At 39.6% G+C, this 23,468-nt stretch overlaps 1 protein-coding gene across 2 annotated transcripts in view; it reads right to left on the reverse strand.

Annotated features, from left to right (window-relative positions):
* Positions 1-23,468, reverse strand: part of MYLK (myosin light chain kinase) — a 216,812-nt gene that overhangs the window by 20,306 nt on the left and 173,038 nt on the right. For both annotated transcript variants that reach the window (XM_080399726.1, XM_080399727.1), the window contains 5 exons: positions 10,967-11,269; positions 7,316-7,351; positions 7,124-7,217; positions 5,905-6,108; positions 666-883 (listed from right to left, as the gene is read on the reverse strand). In XM_080399726.1, coding sequence (XP_080255852.1) covers positions 666-883; positions 5,905-6,108; positions 7,124-7,217; positions 7,316-7,351; positions 10,967-11,269 — 855 coding nt within the window. The remainder of the gene's footprint in view (positions 1-665; positions 884-5,904; positions 6,109-7,123; positions 7,218-7,315; positions 7,352-10,966; positions 11,270-23,468) is intronic.

Here is a 23,468-nt window from a genome sequence, read left to right on the forward strand (position 1 = left end):
CTTAGACCAAAATGAATGATAGGGAGCAGCTAAAAACTGCTCAGGAAGAGGAGGAGCTTGTCAAATTGTCACCCCGCCCCATTACCCTTGCATTATTGTGAGGTAATACTATTTTATTAATCATTTTGAGAATGACCAAAGCATGTTTAACACGTATGACAATATGCTGCTGTTTAGGATAAGAAATGCTAAAATTAATGCGGGTATGTAAATTGCATGTAATTATCCATATCTGAAAGGTTTCTAGCACACCACCTTAATGCTTGCTGTTTAACAAAAGTTTTGAGGATTTGTAGCATTCATGAAGATCAAAGTTTTGGTCTAATTTTTACAGTTAGAGAGTTAGTTTACATTTCTGTAGCAAATGTTAATATTTGTTAACATTACTACTACTGTGTATTTTATCTTGTAATCTACGGGGATACCCTAGCCGTAGAAACAGGTAGACTGTATACACTTCACTGCAAACTCCTCTTGAAGATGAGGTACCAACTCTTGCTTTTGAATGTCATCTTTGTCCCTTTTCTATTTTTTCCTAACTATGTATAGGAAACTTGTCTATTTACTCTTTATACATGAAAGAATATAATAGTAAGTATGAATTACTGCTTGCCCTGCCCTTTCCCTCATGTCACTGAAACAGACATAGGCAGAAAAGTCATTACCTAATCTTCTTGCAAGTCCAAAGTCAATGAGTTTGATACTTGTACCGGTCTTGTTGACACACATAATATTTTCTGGCTTCAAATCCAAGTGGACAATACCCTGCTTATGGATGTACTGAACTCCTTCTGAAATCTGCTTCATGTATTTAATGCACTCTCTCTCTGTCAGTTCAAAGTCTTCATCAATAATTCGTTCAAAGAGTTCTCCTCCAGAAACCCTAAGAAAGACAGAATAAAAAGAGAACTTCTGTAGCATTTTCATTTTGGGAGTAATCAAACCATTTCCTTTACAGGAATACACATAGTTCAAGCTTGCAATAGTCACTTCAAGGCACAGTCTAGGTTTTGTCAAGGCACTTTCTGTAGACCCAAGGATCACATAGGAGGAATCACCTCTTGTGTGTGGTATAAATCAATAGATTTTTTCCATTCTGAATCTCTTTTCCAGGTTAGGACTGTGAAACACATACTGTTAGCCCAGGCAGTAGGGATGTAGCTGGATTTACATCCTGCCTTTAGGATTCCATCACCTGCAGCTGGCAGTGAAGTGTGTGCCATGTGATTGTCACCCTGCTGACATGTTTATAACACTGCTCCAGACTCTGAGCTCATGTTTATCACTGCTTCCTTCCCTCCTATGGTCCATCACGACACAAGTGCAGGCAACGTAATTTAGAAATAAAGAAAACTAAATCACAGGGGATGGGTCCCAGGAAAAAAGGACAAAACTTCTAGTAGGTGAGAAAAAAATTGGGAAGAAGAGAGACTGACTGAGAGTGACAAAGGCTGAAAAGGAAGGATTCAAATGGTATGGTTAAGTGGAATGCAAAGCTCAAAAGGTAAATTACTGACCCAAGTGAGCTCAGAGGGAATTTCCTCCCTAGCTATGACAGGACAAGGATATAACCCACAACTCCTTCAGTGCTGGTATTTTTAGCTGATCACCATCATGCTCCTAGTAGGTCAATTCCATTTTTGTGCTTATTTAAGATGTGAAATAGCTGCTCTTTCTAGGGTAGAATCTCCTGGAGTGAACTGTTTGTGGAACTAAAATGGGACATTTTTAACCTAAACTTAATAAAGCAAAGCTTAAGTTGTGGTTTGTTTGTTTTGTTTTAAATTCTGAGTAATCACTCAATTGGTTTATCTGCTTACATCCAAAGATGGGAAATACTTTTTTTTGGTATGTGGTGGGTAAATGATCCATACGGAAAGGAGCCAATGGTGAAGAACAGCTTTGCTTTTAGAAATCTATTCTAAATTAAATGCTCCATGGTCTTTATATGGCTTAATATTTTGCAGCATTCATGCTTATTGCCAAATGTAATTGCACATTTCAGATACAGAAAGAAAACACACAACTGAAACCTGGCCTTGCGGGTTTTGCAGGTTGTCAGATACATGATTATATCCCTCACGTACCAAACCAAAATTGAAACATCTGGAGTTATGGACATGTTTGTTGCTTTGGCTGTAAGATTTCAGAAAATATATAATTAGAAGCACTACTGCAGTTTGCTATTGACATGAAGATTATAAGAATAGCATATGCTTGACAAACTGAGAAGTTACGTTGGGTAATAGCACATTTGTAAGATAAAGCAAATAATATGGCTATAGCTGTTGAAAAAATGGCTGTAAATCAGAGATCTAGTATTTTCTTACTTCAGTAAAACATTAACCAGTCTGGGGGTGTTTATTGTTTACCTGGAGCATTCTGCAATTCCAAATTGTAACCATCCTAATACTAAAAAGCACCAGATTTTTCTTGACTACTTAACACAGATAATGATAATTTATTCTTACTATAAAAGTGCTGTACTTTTCAGATCCCTAAAGTGAAAAATTTTCAGAAACCATACTATTATCTCAAGCACAACTTTTTCACATATTATTTGGAAATCAATGATGTTTTTCCCCTGGGACATCTAGACACTCTGGTAACATCATTAGATTAAACTGCAATTGCATTTATAGAATGCATATTTTAGCATTTATCTCCTGAGCCAAATCTAGTTTAATTTTTGCCAGGTTAGGAAGCTGAATTGAACCAATGCAGATTAGGTTTTACATATACACAGAAGTTGGTTTTCTGCATTCACTAGTTCAGAATCTAAATGTCATAATCTTTTCTGGATTCTCCTCTTTTCAGTCTTCTGTAGATGAGGTCACAGAGAACAATATTCCTGTCTACAGAGTCACAGAATACACATTTAAAAAATATTTTATTATAAGGTTTTGGTCATGAAGGAACAGAGATAAGAATCTGCCTTGGAGTTGCCCAGGCAAATACTCAACTGCATTTTCATAAACCTGCCTTCGAAAAAAAGAAGAACTTTGTGCCAACCTAAATCACACCAAATGAATGGAATTTACTGTTGAAATTGTACTTTAATAATCTTATTTGCAATATAATAATTTTCTTCTAATCTATGTCCAAATAAGCTGACTATCTGAAGTATGTAAAAACTTCAAGGCACTTAGCTCCCCGCCGGAATGCCATTCACAGCATGCTACTATTCCTCAGATACTCTTTTTCTGCTGAGACGCTTGTGGAACCAGTACATCACTATATTTGAAAAGGAAATGCCTGAGATTTGCCCCAGACTTTCAGCAAATGCTAAAGGGGAGGGTTTCCAGGGAAGAGCACGTCAAGCAAGTTGAATCATTATAATATTTGATTTTAATTGAATGATACAAAATTCTGTATGTATTATAAGTATGAAATTAAACCATATAAACTCGTGGCATGGCAAATATTGTAAAGAGAGAGGGTGAAGTTCAAAAAGTTTTAAGAAAGATAAGGGAATACAATTAAAATGAAAGAATTAGAATGGGTATCAGGAAGACATAGCTCCAGTTTGAGTGGAGGGGGAGTTTCTCAATTCCAGTCACTGCTGAAATCTGGCTTAAAAGGAGACTGGTGGCAAGTGAGCTTGATTTATTTGAAATTCATGCATTTAGAGTCTGATGAGAATTAAGAGAACAGCTTGGATACTAAGAATTTTCGAAGGTATTTCCCACAACTTCTTTGATATGCAAAGAAATATTAGCTTAATAGCTAAACATAAATAGAAATGATCCATCAGTGGCTTTCTTACAATACAGGTGCATTGGCCATGCTGGGACTTTGTCAGCTGGGTAACACATGACAGTACAGAGGCTACCAAGTCATCTGATGCGAAGGTGTCACACAAGCATCTCACTACCCAGGCCTGCTCCAGACCAGGGACAGACTGCTACTGCTACTGCCTGCATACTGCTTTAAGAACCTGCCCGCCCATGGCTCTGGACACTGTGGAATTTTCAGTGGATGGGGGTTCAAAAGCCAGAAAAGGTGGTCACCCCAAACTAAAATCACATCCTATTTAGACTAGTCACAAAACAGCTTTAAATTTGATTGCACTTGTCTATATTTTTGAAAAGTAAACCCCCTTTGTTGGCAGGGGGGAACTAATGGAGTGTAAAGCCATATGCTATTTAAAACTCTTCATAGATTTCCTTATTTTCCATTAGGTCTGCCAGCTCCCAATTCCAAGCTGAGCAGGGCTCCTTTCCCTTACCATCATCAGCTTGCTCAGCTGCTGAATCTAAAAATAAAAACACCTTCTTGCACACAATTCCAAGGATGTATAATGGAGATCCAGTCTCTGAAATCTGCTAGTGCAGTAGTAGTTTGCACATAATCCAGGCAAGCGCCGAGCAAGCAAAATAGTCATATAGTCTCTTTTGCTTCTAACAATTTGTATCTTATTCAGCACTTCCAGCCAGCAAGAAAACTGCTTCTCCTTCTTGCAGCAGACAGCACGTGAAGTAGATGTGGCAGCAGAGCTGTGACTGATGTAACTTTTTGGGAAAAACACCAGCACAGATCAGGATTTCATTTTCTTTCCAGCTGCTACTACCACAAGCATGGGATTCACACTAAGCAGGTGTGCTATGGATGATGTAAACGTTGCTCATGTCGGGCATTATTGTTTTTTAAGTCTGACCCTTATTTTCCACCCCATACTGTGCAGATTCTTTTTTTATAATGAATTCTGGTGCATGATCATGTTCTGAACCTTCTTTTTTTTTCTGGAAGTAAATATCTACTATCTTTAAATACAAAGATAATCAAGTCACAGCACAGCTTTTGTGGTGCTTTTCTGCTGCTCCCCACAGTGGTGTAGCATAAGTAGCTCAAGGCAAACAATTTCTGGCAGGTAAAAATAAGTGTTGCCACCTTACTCAGCAAGAACAAGACAGCAACACAGGCTGTCTTCAAATTCAGCTTTATTTAATTGTATAGCTTTGGATGAAGAGTGCAATGACTTTACAGTAAATGAGAAATTCCCTTCCACAACTGCAACACCTGGACCATCATGGAGAATCTGTGTATTGACATTAGGGCAGATCAATTCATGTTTAATTAGGTTTTTTGGGGGAAAAAGTCAGTGTTACCAATCTTCCTGCATCTACTGATCTAGATTTAAAACATTCACTCTGTTCACCTGTGGAGATTTTTTAGACAGCACTCCTGTATTATAAATAAATGTTTGCAATCAGAGTATTCATGTTTTTGCAGGAAAAACACACCAGACTAATCCTTTAAAGTCTCTTAAAAATATAAAACCTGGATATAGCACTTGATTAAAAGCAAAGGGTACTGAATACCTCTTGGGTACTATAAATTTGCCTGGGTTAATTTTTCATGGAAGTTCAACTATTTTGTTAAAATGAGCATAGATGCTTGCATTCTCAAACATGTCTTTTTCTTCTGCTATCTGTTGTGCACCAACATTCAATTATCTGCAAGATCAGTGTTTAAGTGAAATTTGATGCAAGCTTCTTAAATACATGTTTAGGATTGCCTAAAGAAAATGTTTGGGTTTTTTACCTCCTTAAACATGTTTTTGGTTCTAAATGCAAGTCCAAATTCAGCTAACTTTTTTACTCTACCCTTCCAAGCTGGCAATAAGAGTGATCTGCAGAAAAACACCACATGTACTTGATTAAAAAACAGACAATAAAGACTGTAACATATCTTCACTGATTTTCAAGATACAATACAGATTCACTTACACCGTTTAAACAAGTTGGATAAATAACTGGAAAAAAATGCAAGATGTGAAAACAATCCAGGCCCTGCAAATCCTGAAGCTTTTGACAGTCCCATGTCTGGGTTAGTTGCTACTTTTGTGTGCACAACTATTTTCAACATTATTGGTTTTGTTAGTGTGACCTGCTTTATACTCACATTTCCAAGACCATAACGATGTTGGCTTTTTCTTCAAAGGCATCTACACATTGGACAAGTTTTGGATGATGTAGACAGTTCATGATGCTGATTTCATCCCTTATGTTTTCTTTTTCCTTAGCAGAATATGCTTTGAAAAATTTTCCTGCCCAAACCTTTCCAGTCTTCTTTTCAACAAGCCTGAAGACTTGTCCAAATTTCCCCCTGAAAATATATAACTATTTTCATAAAACATTTTTGCAATGTACGGGCCACCATGAATAGCAACATTTTACTAAATATTCCAGCACAACCACTCCATTCTGAAATAAGAATTTCCTCATATCAAGTACTGTCCTGTACTGCTTTTGTGCAGAGTAATCTGCAAGAACCTTTGAACGAATACCCCATTTAGAGATACCCCACTATTTCAATTAGCAAGTTTTATATAAGAGGGTTCAAAAAATTGATTCCTACCAGGCTTTAATTCATGTGACTCAAGTCTTTCTGCACAGAATTTTCTATAGGTTGTGCACCTCTGAAGGAGCCGCAGAAAGGACACATCTCAGGTATAGAGCATAGGATATAGGTGAATTCAGAATCTGAATGCTAGAAGCTTCAGTACTATTATTTCACATTGCTGTATATATGTACAGTTCTTCCTCTGTGATGCACTTCTCAAGATTTGTTAATGGCAGCACACAGGATCCCCTGGCCTTCAGCACCACCAGCAGCACAAATCACTGAAAGATTATCATGGCATGCAATTCATATAACCACGAGTTTGAGCACTGGAAAACACAGCCAGGCTAATCACTGACCTTCACTGAGCAATACCACTAATGTTCTTGGGATTATGTCTGCTGTCAACAGAGATTCTAGCCCGTGGGCAGGATAATCTTCTTACCACTAATGGATATAATGGAAGTGCAAGTACACAATGTGTACCTTTTTTTCAGCTGGCTTTTAGAACACTGAACAACAAATAAATCCTCTAGCTGTATTCACTTGTGGGCTCCATTTTCCTTGCCAGAAATGCATGTAGTGCCTATTTAAAATTATCAGTTAATAGGAATAAAGGAGGCCAACACATGTTTAAATGTATTTTTACTGCAACAGAGGAGCCCAGCTGGAATGTTGAAAGTATAAGACACCATCAAAGAATGAATGCACATGATCTTTCTAATTGACTGGTAGCCTTGAAAACTCTGTGTCTTCAAAAGCACGATACAGTACTTACGATCCCAGTCTTTCTTCAATATTATAGACATCTGAAACTTTTTGTTCAGTGTTGATAGTAACCGTCCGATAGTTGACGTCTGTTTCTTTCCCTTCTACAAATAAGTATTAAGGACCATGAGTAAAACCTCCATGAAACATGAATGAAAAACACAGATTTACATTTGTCCTGATTAAAATAAGAACTCCTTACCATCATCAGATAGCTCCACTTCATCCTCTTTAAGTTCTATGATGAAGATAAAAAGACATGAATAGCTTGTTATATAGGATATGGTACTTACATAAGGTAGTCAAATTGTTCACAGTAACATGAGCAACTGGTAGTCCTTATGGCTAAGCAGCAAAAAGCAGACAGGGAGTTTGTGCATTAACTTCATAATTAAAATCTCATCACCGTGTCTGCAAGGCTATTGACTATCACCATCTGGTCACCATTTCTTAGTAAACCAAATTCATGTGTTTTGCAGTACTTGGCTATTATACCTGCCTACTAGAAACACTAGGATGTTCACAGTCATGTAATAAAAAGCTTTAGGAATGCCTTAGTGAATTAGAAAATATATTAAAAATATTAAAAACAGTAACAATAATTCTTGTTCAATGATATATCCTTTTCTGACTTTTCTATGCATTTTTTTGATTGTAAATTAGTAAAGCGAATCTGTACATGAGAAGATTTCCTGCAAAGCATCAAGATAAATTTTTCAAATTAAAGATGACTATAAAATTTGGACAGCATGTGCTTTCCTGAGCATGGCTGAATTTTGAAATCATTGATGTCCAAACGGAGCCTCAGTTCTGCAGGCATACTCAAAGGCAGGCAGAGATGTTGGCAAGCCAAGTGACATAAGACAGAGTAAAAGCTGGCCTGAGTGTCTTGATTTTTATTTTTAATTTTCATGTGCATGAACTGTCAGTAGAACCAGTTTGTATGTTGCTCCCTATGTTGCTTGCAGGTATGAGGGGAAAGGGGTTGTAGCTGGAATGTTGTTATATATTACTTACACTGCTTGGGCTTGCTCCCAAGACCTGTGGCTATGACCAGTAATTTGAGAAATCGCAAAGGTAGTTACACAGTGACAGGTACAATTCTCCCTTTAGCTGCTGAAACTGCACTTTGCCACCATAAAGTGCAAGCCCATCCAAATGATTTATCTCCACTGTATCAACAGATTTATGTTATGGAACATTAACGTGGTGCTCTGGACACTGTTAGGTGTCTTAGAGTATAGAGTTATATGCAGTCGATGAGAAGAAAACAACAGAAAAATAGGGTGCAGGGTGAGCAGGTACCTGGTCTGATGCATGGGCATCACTTTTTCACATCCAGCCCATAATGCTGCATCTGTATTCTGGTAGCAAAGCCAATGAAGTAGGTATAATCTGTTACTAAAGCCCTTCTCTTTTTTTTTTTCTGGATTTGCAGACCTTCTATTTCCCAGCACAGACTAGCTGGTGTGCAGCAATTTACCAGAAGGGCAGGGAGGGAAGGGAGCCTTCCCCACTCAGGGGCAGCTGTCCTCAAATCCTCCTCAGCTAGAAACCACACTTGCGTAGAGCACATCACATTTTCCTCCCCTTTTAAGGGCTGCATGAGGGAGCTGATCCCAACCACACTGCCAGTAGTTTAAGTTTGCCAAATACTGATTAGACAAAGAAGTCAGCTCGCAGTTCTGCAGCGACACTTTGGTGAAACATTTTGGTCCACCAGTGGAAGCCTGAATTAGATAAGTGCAACGTGTCTGAGCTTGGTAGATGCTGAGTAGCTGTGCTAAAGCTTTTCTCAGAGTTAAAGATACCAAATTTGCCCTAAACATCACGATGCCTACTTTAATCTGTTGTGACTGACAACATTATTTTAGTAGCTGTTTTCTTTAAATGCACAGTGAAAAGTTAGCCATGCCTTTCTTCACTAAGATTATATTGAGATTGCTACTGTGCACTGGCCGCCGCAGCATGAAAATCAGTAATCAGTTTTTGTGGTAGTGACGGAAAATCCCTAGTTATTCAGTTAAGCATTTCAATAGATGGCAGCTTAAAGTCCTGATTTGAGAGGTGCTGAACACATGTATTTTCCACTGCCTTTAATTAAAGCACCAGTTACACTACACACCTGAAAAATAACACTTTATATGACTTGCCCTTTCTCCACGCTAGCTGCAGTATCAAGAATTGAAACAAGAAGCCCTGGCCTTGAGAGCACCAAGTCAACCCACCCTCCTGCAAAAAGAATACATTTTCTTTTCACTCAAAACAACTTTTTTTGTTGTTGGTTTTTATATGTATCACAATGATTCATACACTTTCTAGGCTTTTTGTATTAAATCTAGGTAAGAAAACTCTCAGTCTTTAAAAGAAAAATAGCTTGTTTGCTTTGATCCAGTACAAGTAGTGCCTGCTTTAGGAAAAACAAATGTAGGGAACAGTCACGTCCCCAACTCTAGGTGGTGTTCATCCTGCAACTAAAAAAAAGAGGGCATTCAGACACAGGGAATTTATTATGAAGAGCCAATACTGTCTAGCTTCCTTCAATTTTATTGCTACTCTTAATGTTATTTCCCCTGCTTTAAAGAGAAGCTGCATCTTGATTTAGTTCAGGTTTTAAATCTTTAAAACGGAGGAAAGTAATTTCTCAGAAAGTAATTTCTCAGAATGCATCCAGTTCAGCACTTGAAGAGAAATATGATTTATGCTTGTTTGGAAATGTTGAGAGGCTTACAGAGTTGTGTGATGCTGCACCACTTTGCTATCCTTTTGTCTCACTGTGGCAATAAGAGATAATACCACAAGGATTATGCGACACATTTAAAACTCCAAAGCCCTGCATACATAAGTAAGGAGGGAGAGATACAACACAGTCCACTCCTCAAAAAAAGGAAGAATGGCAAATACATTATTTCTGGTGTGTAGTCTGACTATCAAAGTGATCCTTGCACAGTACATGGATGTGGGTGTGCACAAATATATGCATATAATATATATTTTTTTGAAAAATTAATGCTGATTTTTGTATGTTTAAAAATTTGGGATCAGTTTCTCATTAGGTTCTAAATTGCTTCAGCTCTTCCTGTTAGTCCTTTCAGAAGATTTTAAGAAAAAAAGGAAGAGCCAAAAGAAACAAAAAAAAAATTTAGAAGTACATGCAACTGGAATTAAAAACCCTAAAAAAATATTTTTAGCACCCATAACACTGCAAAACCAACACGCTGAGTAGGATAGCGTTGATTTCACAAGATCAGTGTACTAGGGGCAACAGGACTGAGGTGCTCTACCATGCTGGGATTTGAAGCATGGGAACCAGGTGTGAAAGGCTAATTCAGTTTTTGCTGCATATTCAGTGCTTGGCTGGCAGCAAGCACATTACATTTTCCAAAAGCAAATTTGGGATAGTGTTTATGGCTTGTTTTTCCATGGTGTGTCCAGTATAAACTGTAATCATTATCTTTCAGGTAGGCCACCAAACACCATTTTCCAGCTGAGCATGGTCTGAATGTGTAACTTAATGTGTGAAAGGTTTCATCTCCCATTACCTGCATGCTGAACTACGGAAGTCTGTCAGCTAGCACTCACACAGCATGCCAGAAGTCAAATTAGTGGTTGCTTTCATGAGGCAGGGTTTTAGGATCCCTGAAGCCAAGTTTCTGCACTGGATGCATACAAAACTTCTATGCTTAGATGCCTACATGAAGTCTGCAAAGGGACCTGAGCACGCTTACAGCCAGCATAAGCATTCATTGCACAGAGGCGCATGCCAAGGAGTGTGTACCGCTGCCTGACCTCACTGGGGACTGTTAAGATAGAGTTTAATTGAATATAATTTTTTTTTCTCTTAAAAACTAACCTTCTTGTTTCTCTCCAACTTTTACCAGTTCAGATTCTTGACTAGGCTCGCTGATGCCATACACATTAGCAGCTCGCACACGGAATTTGTACTCCCGGTCAGCCTGCAGGTCCTGCACGTTGAAAGAGGTGCTGCGGCAGGTAGTCAGGTCTGTCCATTTGTTATCCACTGAGTTCCAGATCTCCACAGTGTAGGACTGCACCGCGCTTCCACCATCATAAGAGGAGCCATACCATGAGAGAGTGAGGGAAGAACTCCGTATGTCTGACGCACAAGGTGTTCCAGCGGGTGGGTCTGGTTTATCTGCAAAAACATGTGCAAAGCACATTAGATGAAATCGCGCAGGTATGAGGCAGGACTTGCGTTAGGGTATTACTGGCCTCAGCTAACAGCCTTCTTTCCATGCCATTGCTCTGCTTCAGAGGTTTGTACTGCAGGGAGAAGGAACAACTGCAGCACAGACAGACATACATGAATTAGCTAACATGGATGCCAATCCCACATGGCTTGTTCAGTTCCCTGGGCATCTTGCTAAGCCATGCTGAAGTCTAATGCCCTTCACAGCTATCATTACAGAAACTATGGAGGCTAAAACCAGTCACAACTATGCTCGCAAGTAATAAAACCAAATCTCCAACAATAATGCAAACCACTTCTTGGTGATCTTCCTTAGAGGTTTACCTCTGTAACAGTCACAACAGCTGTGATGATTCTTCTCCAGCTCCATCTGCTTTGCTACTTCAGAGCTACTACTAACCTTTCACAGCCTCAGAATGTGCCACTCATCCAACTATACCTGGGTAGCAGAGAAACAAAACCCAGTTTGTTGGCACAGAAACACAGACCTTGAAGGATGACTATTCAGCTAACAATTTAGTGAACAACTTCACCTATGTGCAGTTTTTGAAAGCCTAGTGCATTTTTTTTGGCGAAAAAGAATTCAACATCATTCAAATATTGAGATTTTTTTAATCTTGTGCATTTTGGAAATTGTGGGGGAAGTGAAAGATAGAAACTATAGAAACCTTTAACTGTTTTTCCTGTTAGAGGCTTGCCCCCATAGTACTTATTTACACGAACAGATTCAGTATCACCGGAACCTGGTGTGCAGATGAGCAGTTAACTATGCAAACATGTAATACAATACAAAAACCTTGCAGTTACCTGACTTTTTCAAAATGAAGTTTAATGATTACATAGTCATTGAAATGAATGTTTTCCTAAGACAGAAGAATGTTGACTTTTAAAAAAATTACTGATTAAGAAAATAATAATGGAAGTTAAGCACTTCAAAAGACTAAAGGGAACAAATATCTTCCTTGGGAATAATCCTCTCAGAAGTAAAACCTACAAAATAATGATGATGTTGATCTGGATGAACTAGTGGCCAAAGGTTGAATGAGAAATCAAAGAATGGGATAAAATGACAGAAGATTAAAAGAAAAAGATAGAAAGTGTGAAATGCTATGAACAGTGGTTACACTGGACAGGGACTGATCTGTCCCGTTTTGCTGGTTAAAATTGCTAAAAGGACATTATCACTTTCTCCTTAAGAAAACCAGAGCTGGCAAAGCAGCCAAAAAATACAGCCACTTTCTCAGCAGTAAAAATGTCCAAATGCTGGGGAAAACTGCTGTGGACTTTGATCAAAGCCATAGACTGTATGAGTTATCCCTCCATACTCAAATTATCATTCCTAGGAAAATCGCTGAGCAGACACAAATAACCACAGTTTGCCACAGAGATGCTTTTAGTTCTTGGGCAGAGGCATGTCTCCTCTGACTGCTGTGGTTTTGCTCATAGAGAGGGGAAATGGGGTAGCCTAATCTGATAAAGTCTTTTAAATATCGGTTCACTATCTGGAAGATGCACGTTCCGTTGTTCAATGATTTCCCTGAAAAAACATCAGTTATTCCTTTTAGTTTAGTTATGATGGAAAATCCATCACACTCCACTACTTAAACTTATTAGAAGATACATAAATGGTATGAGGGAGAAGGCTGGGCAGGAGGAAGGGGGATGGATACGAAGGGTTTGCCACTGCATTCAGCATGAGAATGCTCAGGCGGAACAAAAAGAGTGCCAGAACAAAGGTTATCTTTATTCCTTTTGGCAACACTTAAAACACCATTCCACTAGGAGTCATCATTACACTCTGCATCTCTTGTTAAACACAAATTAATTAGAGACCAGATGTCCCTAACCTCTGGAATGGCTTATTGCACTGCTCAGCTGTCACATTTTACTCACCTCATTTTCTGGCAGAATAAAAGGGGCTATTACCAAGCATGAATTTCTAGTATAGATACCACGAACTGAATCAGAGAGGAGTTAAGTGTTTTGTCCAAGATTAGAAAGAAAGATTACAGCAAAGGTGAGAACTGAATCTTGGTTTCCTGGTGGCCAAATAGCAGCGCCCCTCTTCCCTGTACTAGTCTTGCCCCAGCCTCCTTGGGGCTGCAAGAAGCGAGAATCCAATACTCACACCATTCACAATATCAGAACCCTTGTACAATACTGCAGCAGCCACCAGGGAGCTGGTTGCATGGCACACAAGGATTGTATGATTTTAGTCAAACAGAAGCAATAGCCATCTTCTTTTCACTACAACTTATTATCCATGCAGACCTTGTAGGAAATGATGCTACCTCTGTCCTCTTCAAAATATGTACAGAAGAAGAATATTCAGCTCTGTGTTTTGTTTTCCTCCTATATAATCATCACTGCATCATCTCAAGATGCAGATAGAAGAACTTGAGTAAGTAACAGCTGGCTTACCCTAAATCTAAACAGAACAGAGCAGTTGCTGATAGCAAGAGGAAAAAACTTTGAAGAAAAAGCTCAGCCGGTAGTCTATCACCTTACAGAGGCATCTGTTCAGATTTGTCAAAGTAGTGCAGATTCTCTGACATCTGCTATGCCCACAGCTTAATCTGGATGGTACGTGTGTGTGTGTGTTTTGGGTTGCTTTATTTTTTTTTTTTTAATTATTGGCTTGCTGTAATGCGCTGCACTGAATTTTGCATTGAAGGAGGAAACAATGCATATGCTTCAGTCTTTGCAGAGCACAGTACCCTGCTTCCCATGCAGGACATGAAAATGCAGTATCTCTCTGCTGACTTTCAACACACTTCTGTTTCCACATGAAGCTCTGGGCATGATTTCTCAGTTGCCTAGGCCACAGTTACCTTAGTCACCTCTGTTTCCATGACTCACCTAGATAACTGCAATCCATTTGGCCAGCACAGTTTACAGAAGCAAGGCTTAGGTATGCAAGCACTGGACAGAAAACATCCATGGCCAGGGGAACATCAGAAGTAAAGAAAATGCTACATGGCTTTAGTCTAATCAGCCTTGGGAATATTTCTACTTTCCTGATAAATTTTTCCCAGTAGGCAAAGATGAAAACCTGCAACCCTGGCTGGACTCTCTTGATCTAAAAAGATACATGTGTTTGTTTGAGGTCTACCGTGTGCTGCTACTTGCAGATCTGCTCAATGTATAAATACTGGAGTAGTTGCTGTGGGAGATCGTAAAAATCAAAGTGTAATCTTTGTTCTTTCTTAATATGACAGATGTATATGTACCATTTTAACATGCTTAAAAATTGCTTGATATCAGACCGGATGGTATTCTACAGCTCTGCACATTCAAAGAATTTGCAGATGGTGTCTCCATGTGTCTGTTTTGTTTCTCAGCAGTTTATTCTATGGGGATTTTAAAGGTTACCCTTTATTCGTCTGTCTGTATTGAAAGCTAGGATATTTTGCCAAGCTACATTCCCTTCTGGAATATGAAATCTCTATCAGCACAATTGACTGCTTCCAATAAAAATATCCAGTGGGTTGAGGAGGGGTGTGGATGTCAAGCACAAATCTCTATTTTGTCCTTCTGTTTTAGTGTTTAGCATACCATTAATGTCCTTGAGCTACCCATCTTCAATATTTCATTTGCATGTCATGTGCAGTCTTTGACACACACAAACACACTTTATACTTAGGCTTATATTACGAGGGCTTTATACAGGCTTCATTGGACCACAACTTTGTTTTTCCTGTCCTAGACCAAACCATAGCCACAAACCAACTAAGGGAGTGCTTCCAAAAATACACTGCTTCCTGTGAACATTTCTATAGGGGAAGCAATTAATCTAAAATATCGAGCTCTAACTTCAGTTTCACTATTATATGCAACAAAAGAAAACATGTCTATATATTCCACCATAAGGAAACTAGGGGTATTCCAGTCTTCGCTAACTTACAGCATACATATAACACCAAAACCAAGACTTAGTTATGCTTTGGGATATTCTAGATTGTCACAGTCAATATCCACACAGTCCTGGTGGTCAGAATCCTACAAACTCCATTGCCTTTGTAGGAGATAGTACTTACAACTCTTTTACTAGTATTTACGATCACCTCATTTGCCTAATTGTATGACTGCTAAGGCTAACAAGATAGTTGGAGGTCGGACAGTTAAGGACTAAGGGGAGCTCAAACACAAAGCTCCCTACATAATCTCTTTAGGAGTATCAGTCAGGTTGCCCCAAGCTGGCTCCCAAAGCCTAGTGGCAGGCAAAGGAGATGGGCAAGCAGCTAATTTGGCCTCAAGCCTCACTCCAAGACTGTTCTGCACAGCAGCACAGAGACTGCACAAAGTCACTGACATTAGTGGCACAGGGGAAACAGCAGCAGCAACTCATATGTGCTATATGCCATGCATAGGGGTGTAAGAGGGGATGTGGAGAGCTCTACTGCTTTCCTCCCATTGTGCTGCAGGAAACTAGCCACAGATTAAGAGAAAACTACTTCCCAACAAAGGGAGACATAAATTACCGCTACCCCAGAGCAAGGAGGTCAGATTCCAGTTTATTCTTTGTGGCATGAGTTCCTTAGGGCAGATGGTAAGGTCAAGAGGTGGCCTCACATGAAACGTATAAGCCTCATTTAAGACCATACCAGGATTGAAAAATGCACTTCTTATTTACTCCTGAATTGAATTCAGTTGTACTCCTTCCTCAGACAAATTCTCAGAAATACTTTGGTAAACAGGTTTTTATATGCAGCCTGGATTAACCTTTAATTAATTTGTATTTGTACACTCTGAGAAGCATAAAACAAGCATGCTCAGCCTTTAAGCCATTGCTATTTATGAGACAAATTTGACTTGAGGTCCTTGCCTTTTGTTCAGTAGCATGTAACCCAAAATTCCTCTTGATAAGGAAAGGTACTTTTTCTCTTTCTTCGTAGGTGTAGAACCAACAGCTCATCCAGGATACCCACATAACACGGAACTGTGCTATCCAGATCTCACTGCCTTCTCTATGTGGCTCAATTTACAGAGTCCGCAGAACACAAGCACCATTCCAGGAGACCAAAAAAGGCAGCAATCTCCTTATCTAACTCTGAGTGCAGGGAAATGGAAATTGTTCTGCTACTTGATGTGAGGGTCAGGCTGAGCCAAAGCAAGGCAATAGGGTTTGCTACACATTAAGAGCTTGCGGGGTGCCAGTGGGCTTTTAAGAAGCAGTGCCATTCCAGTGGACAGCCTCTGGAAACTGAGAACAGTATAACTGCAGCCTATGAAAAGAGTTATTTTTCTTTTATGAACAGAGACAACACTGAAGCAATGCCTCTTAAGTAGTTTTCTTTATCTGTTCTCAAAATTGATTTGGTTTTCTTTCTAAATCCAGTTATCATGTTACTGTATAATACTATTATTAGCTATTGTGATATCTGTCTGCCAGATAAAGAACAGACAGAAAGAAACGATTTAATTCCATTCCACAAGCTGTTTAGCCAGAGAAGGTATTTAATATGCTGCAAAAGCGAGTTGAACACTGTCCATGCCGACAGCACTGGCAAAGACTTCATTTGAAATTCATCAGCAGGAGAAAAACGAAACCATAAAAGGTCATAACTGAACTTGGCATTATTGCTGACGGGGCTTGGGGTCATGGCAGACCTTTCTGCTTTGCTCGGAAAGCTATGCCCTGCAGCTTTTTTTCTAAGGCATAGGAGTGCTATAAGCAGAGATATTATTAGCCCTTAACACGCTGTAACAACTATTAACGCCCTTCTGGCTGTTAGTATACCATAGGTTTAGGATAAAATTAAATTAGAAAACAATGCCTGTGTTTTCCTGCAAAACAACAAAGAGAAGATGATATGAACAGCGATTTACTGCTAACGAAACAGCCTCCCCAGCAGAGCCAAAGACAACATTGACAAGGTTAGTTAGCTCAGGGGACCAGAGTTTGAAAGTCACACCTCCCCTGTAATCCACCCTGCAGACTGCTGCTAGCCTCCTTGAAGTGTGATCCCTCAGCATATTGCCCCTCCTGATAACTCTGACATAAAGCTATTTAAAAACTGCCCTTTTGAGACCTGCAGATAAAGTAGCTTACAAATACTGGAGGCCCAAAGCACCACTTTGTGCTGTTGTTCCCACCTTGCCAGCCAGGGCAACTGAGGCATAAAAGAGAAAAATGACCTTGCCCAAGGACACGCAGGAGAATGGAGCTGGGAACGAAACCAGAGCTCACCACTCCCGTGCACATGGCCTCAGCACAAGAACATCTCCTTCTGCCACAGGCCTAATGGAACTAACAAATATACAGTGCATTCTCAGGAGCCCTTTTTCTAAACCATCTGCTCTTGTGCCTGAACCAACAAGCTACTGGAATTACTGATGTGCTACACGTTAGGCATCTGGTTTGATAACTGATTGAATTAGAGCTCCCATAAAGGTGGAATAAATGTTAGGACTAACCCCAGTAAGACTATCAGTAGATTCCAGGACTCCACCAGGGTGAGCTGGGGTCCTTGGAACCCCATGTTCATGTGCAGGAGTCCTGATGAATAACTTCTTAGTAACTAGGACATTTCTAGCATTTCACAGCATGTAAAATAAAGTAATTTTGTTGTGAGAAATACTGTCATGATCCTTCCTTTTCTTCATCAGAAGAAAGGTGAGGTAAGTTATCGGGAAAAATAACTAAGTGGGGAGTTCTACTGGAATTTCTCCAAACAGAAATTGAAATTAGATGGCTCTTCAAGGAATAAATCTGCATCTGTGTACCAGCACTGATGCATAGGACAACGTAAATTGTTTTTCCTCTATACATTTTTATCTTGCTGTGAAAATCTAGTTTTGATACAGGTGCAGAGTTGCAGCACCAGGCATTAGCAGGGAGGCTGACAGCTGAGGTTACAACGCTGTTGAACTAAAACAGCAGCAACGTAAAACATCTCTTCCTTAACCACCAGTCTAGTTGCCCTTTAACCATGAAACTGGTGACAAAAATCCTCCAGCAATTCAGAGGAATTTAAAAGGCTGAAGGTTAGAGACCGAGTCCACCCACATATTCTTAGGAAATTCACTGCATTCTCGACCCTAAGTGTAAACAAGGAATCACATGGATATTGCAAGATACAATCTGTTTCTCAAAAGAAGATGAAGTTTCAGAAGCATTTGCGTTAGTACTTCTGAGCTGCAGTATTCTCTGTGGAAGGCTCTGTGTTTTTACTGCTTCACTATCTGCTTCACAGATGACTGCACTTACTTTTCCAGAGAGAGCACACAGTTTCTGACCACCGCTGGATCCACTGGGTCTGAGCAGCTAGCACTGAGCCAGATTTCTCAGACACATAAAATGCTGATAGTGGCACTGTGAACTGTTGGTTACACTACCACATTTCCTTGTAACAGTTCAGGGCAGAGAACTAATGCTAATATAGCGTGCATGTATGTCACTTGTTGAACCAGGACCAAGCCCTTCATATGAGCAATTAATAATCCTACCGTTGTATTCAATGACTATTGGAGTTAGTGCCGATAAGTTCTTAAGCTAAACTTTTATTTTCTGATTTTTGCTTGGAAAGATTCTGGTCGTACAGGTCCTGCTAAAGGCATAGAAGTTAACAGTTTCCTCACAGAAAGTAACTTCTCCATCCCAGCTAAAGTATGGAATCGTAACCTCATGCAGAGGAACAGGTATTAGTGAATTCATGTTACACTGCTTGCATGCCTGTGTGCAACATGGTCATATATGTGCCTTTAAGTATTTGGTTTATCACTTTCCAACAGCATGTGAGGATGCAGTACACAGTATGTGCACAAATGCTTAGAGTAACAACAAACTCCACAATTATCTTTAGGCCTCTCAGGGTATAATGATATTGCTCTTATTCTTCTGCATACATCTACCATCTAGCTTGCTAATCACCATGATAATATTTTTTTCATACGATACCACACCATGAACAATAACAATCTGAAGAATTTATAAAAGACAAACAAAGTAGATCAAAATCATCCCCCAGTGTATGTGTATGTGTTTTTACTTCTATGTTAAAAAAAGTAAAAGATATCACTAATATCCAAAGTACTCACCAAATATTAATCATCAGACCCCCCCCTGTATATTAGGCATGGAAAGATGAAGCAGTTTGCTCCGTATCATGAAGGAAGCTTGTGGCATAGCTGCAGAACAGATTACTTCTCTAGTGCCAAATTGTCCTTGTTGAATACTCTGCTATACTTTTGACTGTCTGCCATAGTATCCAGCTTGAGCCAGTATGAAAACCAAGTTCCTTTTTCAAAAGTGGTTACAGACTGGGGTATTCCTGTCACATAGCTAAAATGTTTAGAACATAGATTTGATAAATTTACCCATATACATCCAATGAATGGCATGAAAGGAATGAATATTTCTTCCTATCACTGTGGAGTGAGGGCTCTACCTAAATCTACTGTGCCTAAATCAGTCCTGTCTCACCCTAAGGTCATCACTGGTTCATTTAATATAGCTTTGGCAGCAGAAGTCCGCTTCAATCTGACGCACTGTCTCCTGTAAATCATCAGCTCAGTCTCACATCAGGCCATTTTGACTTTGGAGCAGAAACATGTTGAAAATCTCTCCAGAGAGATCACTCAGCTAATGGCATTGCTTATTTAAGAGACCTAATCATAACAATAGAGAAAAGCTCAACATGGACATTTTGGGACCAGTCAACCCTTTGAAAAAAGACATTGCTTAACTTGGATGTCTCGCTTCTACTGCAGGTCTCCCTTTATTATTATTAGGGCATATACAGACAGTTATACAATGAATCAATGTGAAGCTCAAGACTCAGTCCTTGTGGCTCAGTGCTGTTTACTCATCACCACACTGCAGTGCCTGTCAATTAACAAGTCTCCTCCAACCTGATTATGTATCAGTGCATCTGGTGTGTGGACTGCAAACAGCTCACACTGGAGGCTGAGCGTAATGGACATTTTGTTCCTTGATGTTCATTAAAATTGCAAATGAAAAAAAGTCCTTAGAATAAAGTTGGGTTTCTTTCAAGAGCATCTTTTTCCGTGGCCCAGACTGCACTGAATCATATACTATTCAAACTCTTTAAATGTCAGAACCCCTGCTCAGTTCAGTTAAGCTTGCAGTTGAAGTCTGCGTCTGACTGTGAGTCGTTAAATAAAAGACTTTAGGAGCCAAATTCAAAGGAATGCAGGGCAGCTTTTTTTCCCCTAAAAGTAATTTTCTAAAAGTCATACCCAGCTACAGTGTACAGTCTAGGACTGAGAGTTTAAATCATAGCAGGATCATTTCTGATTTGAATCCTGGCAGATAAGCTCAGTCCTTTTTATCTTCTGGTTAGAGTTTAAGTCATAAGGGTTCGGTTTTTGTCTTTGACAAAGAAAGCTCTTTGACAACCGAAAGTATAAAACCAAGATCCAGGATGGACTTCCATATCCTCAGGAAGGTCTTCAGACCTTCTGCTCAAAGCAGGATCAGCTATAAGGCCAGACCAGATTGTTCAGGTGCTTACCCAGTCTGAACTTGAATACTGCCAAGGATGGAGACTGCACAGCTTTTCTGGGCAGCCTGCTCCCTGGCATGTGTTACAGTCCAAATTTAATTTGGGAAATGCTTATTGGAGTCTTTCACATGACGAGTTTGCCCACCAGCATGAAGACTTTGCAATCCACATGGTTGTAAGGAGTAATAATACAAGAAATGTTTCTTTATTTCCATATTTTTTTGTTTTATATTTTAACAAATGTCTGATTTGAGAAAATTCAGAACAGACAAGGCTGTTAGCTAGCCCTTTGAGAAACATAGCTCTAGGTTGGCTCACACACAGTCCTCCAGAAAGCAGATGCTCTGTATTTATAGTTTCCCTGAGTACATTCAAGACTCACTTGCAGACTGTGGTCAGTCAGCAGTGTTTTGAGCACACAGCATATGCATAGATATGCCTTTTATTGGTAAACTTTGAGGGGGGCAGCTCACGCAGAGTTTAGACCTTATTATAAATAGCTGAGGCAAACAGAGCTGATCTCGAGCGCCAGGGCTTTCTGCGCAAACGCTTGTTATGAATGTGGGTCACGGCAGGGAGTGCAGGTTTCTTCCCTGTACTTTGGGTGGAGCAGAGAGAATGGACAGGTAAGAATTTAGGACTAAGAATGAGCTTTGGTAGATTAAGAAGTCTCACATTTTGCACATTCAGAGAAGCTTCCCTATTTTGACTGGAGCAGGCTCCGGAGAAAAGTACCTTCCAACTTTCATGAACATTTAACGTCTTTAAAGGTGCAAATAGCATGAAGGATTTTATATCAGTGGTGAGATTCCAACCCACTCCCTAGGAGGAAGACATTTATTCTCCCTTTCCCACATTTTTGAGACCCCAGATGGAAGAATCTGGCCTTAAAATGCATATGTAGCAAAGTAGGAATCTTGAGGCTTTGTCGTGCCTTTGGCAGTGCTGACATCAGCGAGATGTCTCACTGAAAAGCTTGGCAATTTTACAAGAGGGAATTTATTCTTTTTAGTTGGAAACAGATAGCTTGTCATCAGCCAAAACACATGGCAAACTCCAGCACATTGTAAGGATTCTTCACCCAACTGTCCCAAAAGCATCTCTGGGAATCCCACTGTTCTCTGGCACATTTCTTATAGAAGAACAAAGCAGGAGGCTGAGATGTAGCTTTATAAGGTTATAGAATTCAAAGACTTTCAAACAAATTAACTCCAAAGGACAGAAAACAGTGACTTATATAACAATGAGTCAAGGCTCATACAGTGACAAGATAATAGGAACTGTTGGCCTAGTTCAGCTAAAAAAAAATCCATTGCGCCCAATAACCTGCTATAGTTAAAAGGCTGCAGCAGTTGCCTAGGAAAGAGTGAAAAAAAGGGAAATGTGAAGAGCAAATAATCTCCTACCATTCTTCTAGCTGCTGATCAGCTGTGTTGGGGCTTTGGAGCCAAAAGCTGTACCCAGAACAATGTGTATGGTGATTATTCAAGGACCAATCTTTCAAAGTGTTAATTTTTTAACCTAGCTATACTTCTGACCTGTACAACGCACTGTTGGAAGGGGTCATACAATTTGCCTATGCATCATGTCAGAAATACTTTTTCTATTTTCTTCTAATCTTGAATTCTTTGGCACGTTGCTGGAATCTACTTGATACCTATACTCATTCATTCATTTATCTTTTAAATGCAATGAAAGCCACAGATCAGATGAAAGAAACTCATTTAAATAACCAGGAGGCCTCCATTGACAATATGTATGCAATGGAGGGACATTCACTCTTTAGCAGTGGATATTCTACTTGAAAGTGTGATTCTGCTCATTAAACTTTGTATGTTACTCACTGGATTGCTGGAATGAATTTCCACTCCAACTTGGGCTAATGGTATTTTGCCTCTGATTTCAGTGGTGTCAGATTTTCATCTCTGGCCCTATACCTGCGTATCTTTACTTGCTCACTAGCCCATACATCTGTTAGGACAGCAGAGCCAAGGCAGTTATGAGGGTGTGATTTGGATGCAGCCTTACTGGTTGAACTAGAATTCGTCCAAATGCCTGAGCAAGCTCTGCCCTCCCCGCCGCCTTGTGTCAAAACCTTTCTGCAGGCCACAGATAACACAGCCTAGAAACACTCCCATCCTGAAGACTAGTGTTTTAATGAAATCACCCTCTTTGCTCGTAAAACTTCCCTAGATTTCACTGGAAAGTATTTGTTGTGTATCCACACCAGGGCGGGTTCATTAGACCTTTCAGAGCAAGATGTCACAGCTCTAGATTTTGTCTCACACTCAAGCTACCTGTCTAGGCTGCAGTTTTATCTGCAAACATCCTGCAACTGTTACCAGTATACAACTGTCTGCAGCTGTCCACAGCCCGCTACAACAAACCTGATGGCCTGAATGTGTCATCTAGCAAGGCTGTTTGAAGCTTTAGAACGCACGTGTGTAAAAGCCCCAAAATGAAGGGCTTCATATTCAAAACAGTGCCTTTATTCACTGCTTTTTGTCACTATAAACCAGCAGATAAGGAAAGTAATTTCAGTTAAAAGGATAAAATCTCCAGTCTTCAAGCAACAGGATATTTTCAAATTCACAGTCTAATAGAAACCACCTCAATCCTTCTTGAACTAACAGTTTTAAAATTTGCAGTCTAGCAAACATCTGGATGCTGCAAATATT

This window comes from Falco punctatus (assembly GCF_963210335.1).
Source record: "Falco punctatus genome assembly, chromosome: 8".
In the NCBI taxonomy this organism is placed as follows: domain Eukaryota; kingdom Metazoa; phylum Chordata; class Aves; order Falconiformes; family Falconidae; genus Falco; species Falco punctatus.